Below are 11,010 nucleotides of genomic sequence, written 5' to 3'. Positions count from 1 at the left end.
TGGTGTTAAATAGTGGTAACTCATATTTATTACAATTATATACAATCGTATTTTATATTTGAAATCTATACATGATCACACAGACGAGCACACTTGCTTGGTGAGGACAGTGAGACTCAGTTGTTACAAGAATTGCTCTGCTAAGAGGCTCTGATGCAGTGGATAATATAATTGGACACCACCATTTTACCAGCTGAGAACACAATGCTGCAAATGAGAGGCTTCAGAATTCACTGTTTTAATTTGTGTATAGCCCCAATGGGGCAAAAGAAGGCTGGACTGGGCAAGAAGGGCCAGTGGTGTACCTCAGAGCTGGAACTGTTCTCTCTTCTGTAAAGACTGCTCTGCTGAAGCAGGTGCCTGTCACTGGGTAGGTGCAGGTCTCAGCTGATCATTTAAGATGGGTTTTCGCCTCATTTAGGGAGAAAACCAGGCTAAGAACCATTGCAAAGATTCAGAATTAACCAACTATTTCAGCATCTGATATCACCCTGTTCATTCACTCATTCAGGGCAGCTATAAATAAAATGTGAGATGTCAAAAACTGATGTGAGCTCCTTGTCTTTGGAGGAGCAAGGGTAATTGGGATGAGTGGGGTCAACTTCTTTTAAAGCCTTCTTTTACTGGGAAGCAATCAGTAACAAAGCCACCTGTTCACCTGGATTTTACTGTGGCCATGAAACCTGGACGTGGTCCCTAGCAAGCGGCCACTTTAATCAGTATAAGCATGTGGGGTGGAAACAGTGTTCTTTGGACCCCACAGAAATTTAGTGGTTTTAGATGCTAGGTAGTTTCAGGAATTTGAGGCTTGACATAAGGCCTGGAAGAGCCAAGACTGAGATCTGGTGATGAATTCAGTGTTAAAATGTTCTTTTTTGACAACAGAGTATCAAGTAGTTTGAGAAATAAAACAGGGGGTTAATCTAGGAAACAGGGAACTGGTTTGGGCCTTATGTGGGGATTCAAGGCTTGTGAAATCAAAGAGCTCAGGACAGATTGGTTTCTGGAACTAGACAGAAGGATTCTAGGATGCAGCTAAGAGGCTGACTCTTTCAGGAGAGGTGGCATTTTTGTATGAGGACTTATTGTGTAGCTGTGTTGCATGGTAAGGCGATTGGTCTTCCAGCCTAGGCAGTGACCCCAGCTCATGGGGAGGAGGTGGGTCTGGGAGGGGAGAGTAAGCCACCACAACATTGCGAAGCCCTGTGGTGAAACAGGGCCCACCTTGTTTTCTGGGCAATCACGACCCTACTCAAGGTCAATCACAGGAGAATCACTGGAGGGGATGATAGCACTTCTCTCCACAAAATGGGAGAGGCACTGGGGACAGTGCAGGAGGCTAGGGAAGATGTACAGCAGCAGCAGCAGAAGCCAGGATGCCTTAGTCAATCTCATTCTCATTGCTGGCCCCTTCAGGTCTTCGTAGCTTTTCCACTTGCTCATTAATCTGACCATCCCCTCCTCGCCGGTCCTCTGTCTGGACACCCAGACATTCCTCCTCATCCACATGGCTAACATCATCATCCTCATCGTCCTCTTCCTCCTCTTCATTCCTTTGGTTTTCCCTTTTCTCCTCCTCACCCTGCACCTCCATTCGCACTTGGCTCTTGACGTCAATCACGGCCTTGTTGCCCTCCTCCGTGCTCAGCAGATGGCAGCTGACCTTGGAGCCCTCAGGGCTGTGGTTCTCCTTGACTGGTGATGAGGTGGTAGACTCGTTGCTGACAGGTGAGATGTCACTGCTGCTATTATGGTTGGCAACAACAGGGTTGGAGGGTGAGCTTGGCTTCACCGGGATCTGCCATGATGGGATCTTAGGAGCTGAAGGGGAGGGAGGGAACTGCCTCCTTGGGGGAGGGGAAGAGGGGAAGAAAAGGAGAGAAAGGGGCTTTTATTAAAAACACTGAGGGGATATCATTAGAGAGATTGGTATTTGCACTGGAGAAGTCATGTAAAGCAGGACTGAAACTGCAAGTCTCCTTTCTCACAAATGAACAAAACCAAGGCCACTTCACTTCTTCAGCCAGAATCTCAAAGTGCTTTACAAGCACTCAGTAATCGAGCCTGCACACAAGGAAGTATCTCAGCTGGGCAATCTGCAGTACGAAAATGGTCTGGTTTGGCCAATTTCACAGAGTAAGCTAGCACTCACGAATGCTGACTGTGGAAAGACATGAGTGTCCCTTTATAAAACAATCACTAATTAATTGGTAAAGAAAATTCCCACTGGAGCAAGAAGTCAGACACACCAGGTCCTTGTGCCTGAGCCAAGGAATTTCACCACCTGGCTCTCGCCTCCGCTGCGATACACAGCTATTGCATGCTGCCTCATTACAATCCAGGGCCTATCTCCCAGCCCCAGCATGCGCTTTACATGTTGGGGCCAGGTCCTGGCTGCCACAAACTGATTCAGCTTCTCTAACTTGGACGGAGTCATACTAGCTTGCACCAGCTGAGAAGATGGCTGCTCTGTCCTCGAGTCCTTTCCAGGTGGGCTTCAAGTATCTGATAGTGGCAGGCTAATGCCCAGCCCCAACAGGAGAATGCAAGTACCAAACAGGCCCAAATATAAGTGCAGTGGGGAGCACTGGTGCCCTCAGAAACTCACCCATCACGAAGAGCAAAGTAAAGAAGCATATCTGATCTAGCACTCCCCTTGCATCCTTGCTTGTGTATGTGAAAGACAGGAGTATGAAGAGGTATCAGATCAAGTTCTGAAAAGGATGCTATGTGGCAGGGAGTTCTCATGCCCCTCAGCTGGCCTGGTTAGGGCCACCAACAAGAGCAGCGCAGATGAAAGCTGGCTGCTCTCCTGCAGTGAGCGCTCAAACACAGCAGATTACATTTTCTTAGACTGAGCTAGGAACAGTAGTTGCTCTCACCTCCCTCTTCCTGCTTCCACCACCAGCCAGCGAAGAACTCTGCTGATCTCCTGTGAGTGCAATAAGCTAATGTCTGCATTATTTAACCAGCACCATAAATGCAATCAACAAATTAAATCTGGAGACTTTCTTGGCTCCAGTGTTGCTGCTGGCTCCTCACTTCAGAAACATTTGCCGTTTTGTTAAAAAACAACCCTCCAAAAAGTTTTCTTTTTTCCAAAAAGGACTTATCCCCGAACTGCAACTTTCCCATTGCTGAAGAGGTGTCATTAACTAATGCTCTCTCCCCAGCAGTGGTGATAGCACGACCCAGCTTAACAGACAGTAACTTCTCATGTGTCCTACATCCTCCAAAGCTTTCTACTGTGACTCCTTGGAGGAATGGGAGGTGCAGCATGAATTTAAAAGGACATTAAACCCAATGCACTTTTCAGACTTCTGAAAAGCCCACTTGCTGAGATCCAGAACATGTCTAGTCCACTCTTAGACTGATCTCTGAAGTCCATCTCTCAGGAAACAGATGACTTTGAGAAGACTTAGTTACATGTAGAAGGATGCAAGGGAGTCATATCAGAGTGAAAGGATCAATAGCTGAAAAGCTAAACTCTTAAGTAATGTCCTTGGAAAAAAAGACTTTCCTCAAGAACTGAGATCTGATCCCTGTCCTTACGGCTGTCCCACGGGCTGGGATTTATATCACCTCATTTCAGACATCTACTGCATTATAAGATGTCTATACCTGAGCTAGCTAGTCAAGAGAAACAGGCTCTACTGAAGTGTGATTCTTTTCATCTTGGTTATGCCCTAACCACGAACATGTCAGCTGAGCTGTATCCAGAAGTGACTCTCTCTCTAACAGAATGCAGGTGCAGATGCAGTCAATACCTCAAACTCGGTGAGAGGCATCCTGACTGTGGTGAATGGCAGAGAACTCCTCTATTGTCAACAAAAAGGAAAAATCTTATTAATTACCAAAAGCACTCTGTGATTTAAGGCAAGTTTGAAAAGCATTTTGAGACCTGCAGATAGAAAGTGACAGTGGAGTGCAAAGTGGTATTATTAAAATAGTAGTAACAGGATATAGAGCTAGTTCCTGTTGGAAATGCGCTTCCTCTCCATGACTGAGAGAATCCCAGAATGCAACCCTTCCCCCACACAATAACCTCCTCACATATTCCATCCATACCGGTTCAGGAGAAGTCCTTTTAATGAGTAGATCTCAGATTTCAACTCATTAATATTCTGCGACTCCAGAATCCAGTTGGTGGAGGTTGTGGCCTAGAACATGAAAAAGACGACATAAAGATCAAAGTATGAACTGGGAGATAGTTCACAAATGTCACTTTGTCCTATGTTATCCTCCCTCTCCTCCCATCTCGGAAACTCAAGCCCTGGGGATAACACACATAAGCTCTATCATTTAAAGTATCTCAGATCTAAGTGAAACAAATTCCACAATAAAGGACCTGAATGGGTCCCCACAACGATCAGAAATAATAATTGTCTCAACATGCTAAGACTATTTAAATATTCGCTTTCCTTTTGGGGGACTAATTAATCTTGTCTCCAACATACCATGCACAACCATCACTGAAGCATCTCAAGGGGACCTTTCTCATTCGATTAGGAGGCGGCCAGCACTTGTGAGAACTCAGACAAAGCTAGGCCTACAGAGCATGTTTTCCACCAACATAACACACAGAGAACAATACATAAAGAGGTAAACAAAATAATTTGACACTGACCTATGACTAATGATTTCCAGAGAAGAAGAACTAGAACTAGGATCCTGAAATGCAGTGAGAGTTACACTGAATCAGGTCCTTTAGTCTTTCCTGGGACTGCACAGGATGTTAGCTGAGGCAACAGATTCAAATATTATATATTAATAACTATTGGAAGGCTGCTATAAGGTCTCCCCAGGGCTTTCTCAGCCTGGAGAAGAGAAGGCTCCAGGGAGACCTTAGAGCAGCCTCCAGTACTTACAAGAAAGCTGGAAAGGAATTTTTCCAAGGGCAGTTAGTGATAGGACAAGGGGTAATGGCTTTAAACTGAAAGAGGGGAGATTTTGATTAGAAATAAGAAAGAAATTCTTTACGATGAGGGTGGTGAGGCACTGGCACAGGTTGCCCAGAGAAGCTGTGGATGCCCCCTCCCTGGAATGGTTCAAGGCCAGGCTGGACGGGGCTTTGAGCAACCTGGTCGAGTGGAAGATGTCCCTGCCCATGGCAGGGGGGTTGGAACAAGATGATCGTTAAGGTCCCTTTCAACCCAAGCCATTCTATGATTCTATAAAACCATTTGTTCATTTCTCCTAAATCATGAAATAAAGAATCTACTGTCTGCACGCTGTGGTGTTTAGAGGTGGGCTGATAAATCAATGCTTGAAAGTTGCAAAAATTCTCCCTACTAGATCTGAAGAACTAGAGCTATGCTTCAGTTACCAGATTGTATCTGCAGGCAGCAGCTGGACTAGGCACTGTCTCTTGGATATTTCAAGGCAATGAATTCAGTTGGATGGGGAAAGATGATAAGTAACTCATGGAAGCTTGGTACAGCTGCTGTCAGCACTGCATCAGAATTGCTACGGGATATCAGGCAGAAATTAGAGAAAGGTAACAACTGAGGAGAACATGCTGCAGAGAATACTTTCAGCAACCCTTCTTTTAACCCTTTTGCGAACTTGAGAAATGGGAGGAACATTCTGAAAGACAGATCATGGCCTGTGGTTAGCCCATCCTCTCACTCCAGCAACTCCTGTAGCAATGGGCTGAGTATGAGACCAAAGAACACTCACGTCTAGCACTTCCCATAGTAATTTCTGCTGAAAGCCATTAGGAATGAACCCACTTGTGAGCACTGCTCCAGAGATACTCCTAATAAATCCCTGATAAAGGAAGCCAGGACTGGAATAACACAAAACTCCTCTTCAGCAGTTCCTACTAGATGTAGCCAGAACTGGTTGTTCCTACTTATTTTTTACAGACTTCAGCTAGCGCTGAGTAACCCTGAACACCTTCACAGCCAGCACTCCTCACAGTGACTTCTGGGCTGTGAACCCAGTGAGCTGGGAGAGGCTCAGTCTGTAGTAGCTGTGATATACACAGATGCGTTCCCTCGGGATTCACACTCCCAGCCCTCAGACAGCAAGAATCCAGGAGCCACTGTTCTGGCTTTCCAAGACCCTGAAAGCTACAGCAGCACATTAACAAGGGAGTGATTTCCACTCACTGGCCTGCAAAGGACTCAGATTTCCAAAACACATATGGTGCCAGATGCCTAGGATTTAGAAATAAAATCTGACATCTGGGGCTTTTTAGCCAGTCTCTTTAAAAAACAGTTGTAGAAGATTCAAGCCTTGAATTTTTATGTACGTTTTTTAATTACTTAAAGTCCCTCTTTTTAATTTTTTACAGCATGCCAGTAGGAGTTTGAAAATCAGATATAAAAACTTACATTACAGCTGAGAAAACACAGCTTTTATTCTTTGGTTTGTGGGGTTGCCCAAGTTTTTCTTTGTACACATGAGGTTTAGATATCATAACAATGTGTGCTACCATTTCGGTGCAGGGGGTAGAGAGGGGGGAGGAAAAACTTCTTCAAGACTCTCTAAACCACCAAGACTCTTATGCCCTTTTTCTTTCTTAAAGCTCAACATGTGGTCTTAATCTTAACACTTAAGACCTGAAAACAGTTTTCCAATTTCCGGGCTGGCTCCAGGCCACTGACAGGCCACAGTTCCCAAGGAAAATTGAAGCAGAGTGCTGTGACCATAAACTGGCTTTCATGGTTGGGTTTACAGCTGTGCCACTGAGGGATTCCTACTGTACAGTGTGCACACCACATAGTCAGCTGTGGCCCACCAGTTACACACCATCAAAGGGTTTATATGAGATTAAAGTACACGTAAGGGGAGAAGACAACTGTTCATGCTATAGGTAAAAGACTGTAAGCATTGTCAAAGGGATTTCACAGTAAAAAGAAAAATCTCTCTCTGTACAGAGAATACGGCAACATGACTGGGCCCTGAATAGTCACAAATTTGTGAGTGAAAGGAAGACTTCATCTCTGTGTGACTGGTTCAAATCCATCCCACCTCACATGCAACCAACACTTACCAGCTAACAGAATGCTTAGGCCAATGGCTACAAAGTACGTTGGAGATGAAAAGCACTAATTTTCATTGCCAGAAAGAAAATCAATTTTGGTTAAAAGTGGTTACTTGTAGTTACACACGTAACAAGACAAACTAGTCGGAAGTGGTGGTTTTATAGCCAGGATCAAGTCAGGAGTCAAGGGGAATGGGCCACTGTGCATGGCTGATGTGGTTGTGGTGGGGCAACCTGTTACGCTGAGATGACCAAAATCACTGAAACAAGAAACCAAACAGTAAGAATGTTCCACCATTACCTGGCCTGGATCTGAACAAGTGACTTAAATACGGTACTTCAAGTATGTGCTTGGCTGAACAGGATTAAGTCATTGCTTTGACAATGCACAAGGGTTTGGGAGAAATATAAACACGTAAAATTACATATTACACACAAAACCTTTGCACACCTGGCCTTTACCTCTTTTGGTCAGTGGACTAACAGCACAGTTATTTCATCTCAAATGCAATGCAGAAGATACAGAGCTGAGAACAGGTCTGAGGCCTCAGGCACGCAGGCTGCATACAAAGCTATATAGCAAAGCCCTCTCAAAAGTTAGATTTCATTGAGGACCCAGTTAATTCCAGTGCTTTAAACAGACCGCCTATGGAGAAGTCAGCTGCAGAGAAACTGGCTGGGGATACGACAGAGCTGAAGGCTGGACTGTGAATGTAATAAGATGCTTTCCATGTGCCCACAAAAGAAGCCATGCATGTTCCAAAGAAGACGATGGTGTTCTAAAGGTGAAGAATTGGAAGTTGATACCTTAGAAGCAGCCAGTTCTTGGGTGAGGTCCTGGATTTTCTGTTGTTGCTGGATTAAGAGGTCCTGGACAGCTGCTAAAGTTGTCTGTAACTGAGTCACTGTGAGGGAAAAAGGACAGTGTTAAACTGAGATACGTGCGCATGGACACACTCACACACGTCCTTCCTGCTGTCTAGCTGCAAAGATGCCTCTATTCCTACTACATTTAATTTATCTATGCCCGCCTGCTCACTTTAATCCATATGATTTATCTGCACTATGGGTAATCTACCTGCACTGCATCTAACCTCCAGTATTTCTAGTTTATCTTTCCATTGTATAGATGTCTATAGCCCACAGTATATCCGTCCAAAACCTCTCCCTTCTAATTATATTGGTTTATGATTTGTACATCTCCCTGAACTTAGACAATGTTTGTATCATTTATCTATCTTGGGCCTCACACAGGCAAACACTGGGGCTAGCTCCAGTCCGGGAAGAGCCTGGTCTCAGGATTGACCTTAGGGTATCCTCAGAAACGAAAGATGCTTTTCTTCTCACCCTCCTCTAAAAAGTGTAATTAGCATCCTCCCACTCTCAACCCAACAGCTCCGTCAACCCCAACATCTTTAACAAACTTACTGCTGAAAATCATACTTTTTTCCATCACACCAACAGAACATACTTTGCGCTTTTCCCCTTTTATTTCAAGAGAACATCCAGTATTCCCCTCCTACACCCCAGCAAACACTGAAGACCTTCTGCTGGACTCCACCTCCAGCTGCAGGAGAACTTTTTCTACTTTGGTACTTTATCCAAAGCTTCCAGGCAGTAAACAAGCTGATAAAATTAAAATAAAATTAAAAACTCTATTGGTGTGACAGGTAACAGCTAATCCAGACCATCATTAGGGCATCGGGTAATGAACAGACACCCTATAGAGTCAATAACAGAGAAGGTGGCTAAGGTCAGGGAGGCACAGTAATTACAGACTCTCCTGACCCTTCCTCGGATTTCCAGATGGAAGGTGGGGGAAAACACCAAAAAAAAGCCCCTGAAAACATCAGAGAAGCAGAAATTAAAAATGAACTTTACAGCCCTCCGAAAGGCTGTCATTTTATTCCCCTTATTAATATTCTGAGGTTGGGAGCCTTTCCGTAAAAACATAATTAATTGAGGCTGCGCCGACAGTAAACAAGCAATTTCAAATTAAACCGAAATGACGGCGGCTTCATTTGCAAATGTGAACAGATTCTCAGAGCAGATAAATGAAGTCACCACATAAAGTGGAGATGGAGGGAAAGAAAAGGGTGGGGGTCTTGGCAGAATGGAGGATACATGGAGAAAGGCTTTGAGGGGTGAACTGATGGAGTCATTAATCTTTACCTGTCTGTGTCACACTGCCACTCATCTCAGAAATGTTTGACTCAATCCTCTGAAGTTGTTTCCTGTCTTCTTTGCCTCCCATGATGAGAGGAAGCAGGTATTTCTGCATGGAGTACAGAAACTTTTTTAGGAAATAGAGATATGCAAAGTGGTCTTTCTAATCTACCTGAAACATCCTCAAAGCCCACCACCCAAACCTCAGCCTTTATCACAGAGCCAATGATCATTTATCCACACACCTGGCTGAGAAAATAAATTCCCCCTACAGTAGGTGCTAAAAGAAATTGCAGAAGAGAAGATATGAGTTCTGTGGTTACATTTTTGAGTGTGCTAAAAAGCAGTTCCTAACTCCATTAAAGGTTTCCTGGGACAGCTCTTAGTCCAGAGGAACATCTATCACATATAGGGTACCATTTCAGATCTCACACTCTCAAATGTGAACACACTGATGTGTCGCAACATCTGGGCTAGATCTACAAGGGAAGAAATGCAGAAGTGGGAAGAAGTGGAGAAAGGCCCAGGAAAGGCCAGAGCAAGCACAAGCCAGGGAATGAAAGGTATTGATAAATCTTTTGAACCTTGGTGGGGGAATGGTTATGAGTCACGGAGGTAAAAGTAGAGATCTGGAGCACAGGGAAGAGAACTAAGGAACCAGTGCTGAAGGAAATGAGATCCAAGCTAGCACAGGATGGAAGGCAGTTCAGTGACACTGCACACAGCCATGAAATCTACCTCATTCTGCCCTTGCACAGGATGGACTCCCTCGAATAGGTCACAACTTTTCTCTCACTACCATGGATCCTTCTGCAGCACTGCTTCTATGAACTGAATATGCACTTTAACAAGGGCACATCCAAGCACAACACGGCAGGTGAAAAAAACATGAGAGAAAGATGCTCTAGGATGTGGAAACAGCCCTGATAGTGCCTATTGGTTCTTCTTCATCCTGGCTTTTGATGCATGTACACCCACTCTAGGGGCATACGCACAGGATGATTTCTGATTTCCAAACTGACATGTGTGGGACAGCCTTCTTTTACACTTAATAGCACTGGGTTTAAGATTTCAGTGTTGCTGTACATAGCTCTTACCCTCACAAAGCACATGTACATGTTTACACTCGGACATTCTGAAAAGCAAATAGCTTTTGATGACATTCATAAACAGTTCTCTCAATCTTCACAGAACACACATGGACAACTATGCTTTATCATAGAATCCTATCTTTCACATAAAAATCACTATGTGCAAACTGGCTCAAAATCCCACGAAGAGTAGAGGGAATTTATCAGCTGTCTCCAAAAATGTCTTACTCCTATAAAAGAATGTGGGTCTCTGCTAGGCACACAATCTGCCTTATGAGGTTTGGACAGACAACAGAGCAAGATTTGTAAACAAAGAACACAGCAGTAGGATATATTAACAGCTTCAGTGACATTAAGAAAAAAAATTATCTAAATTTATGTTTTCTGGACACTTATCAGCCACGCCATTCTTTGCAAGAATGAAAACATCAGCAAGGTTGGCATCACTACTTTGATATAAAAACACAGGGACAACACACCTCAACAAAATGCCACTCTCTTAAGTCATGTAACTTGCACAGATGGAACATGTTGCTTAATCTGGTCTCTTTCTGAGACCCAGAAAATTAATGACAGGACAGGATAAGAAAAGTAGTTTTAAACTAGAAGGCCAACGCTTTTATTTGTAAAATAAATTTTACTAAACAAGGCAATAATTGTTAAAGAACAAAAAACCATGAAAACTATCACCTTCTCATTACGTCTTCACCTCTGTCCCTTTGTCAAAAATAAAACACAACTTCTACTGGACCAAAGCTATTA

At 43.9% G+C, this 11,010-nt stretch overlaps 1 protein-coding gene across 1 annotated transcript in view; it reads right to left on the bottom strand.

Annotated features, from left to right (window-relative positions):
* Positions 1–11,010, bottom strand: part of PEX14 (peroxisomal biogenesis factor 14) — a 79,695-nt gene continuing 68,685 nt past the window's right edge. The window contains exons 6-9 of the mRNA XM_075437441.1: positions 9,164–9,266; positions 7,799–7,896; positions 4,069–4,160; positions 1–1,847 (exon numbers count right to left, since the gene is read on the bottom strand). Of these exons, the coding sequence (XP_075293556.1) occupies positions 1,382–1,847; positions 4,069–4,160; positions 7,799–7,896; positions 9,164–9,266 (759 nt within the window). The 3' untranslated portion in view covers positions 1–1,381. The remainder of the gene's footprint in view (positions 1,848–4,068; positions 4,161–7,798; positions 7,897–9,163; positions 9,267–11,010) is intronic.

The sequence above is a fragment of the Opisthocomus hoazin genome, chromosome 16, assembly GCF_030867145.1.
Source record: "Opisthocomus hoazin isolate bOpiHoa1 chromosome 16, bOpiHoa1.hap1, whole genome shotgun sequence".
In the NCBI taxonomy this organism is placed as follows: Eukaryota; Metazoa; Chordata; class Aves; order Opisthocomiformes; family Opisthocomidae; genus Opisthocomus; species Opisthocomus hoazin.
This window is presented reverse-complemented; position numbering and strand designations above follow the sequence as displayed.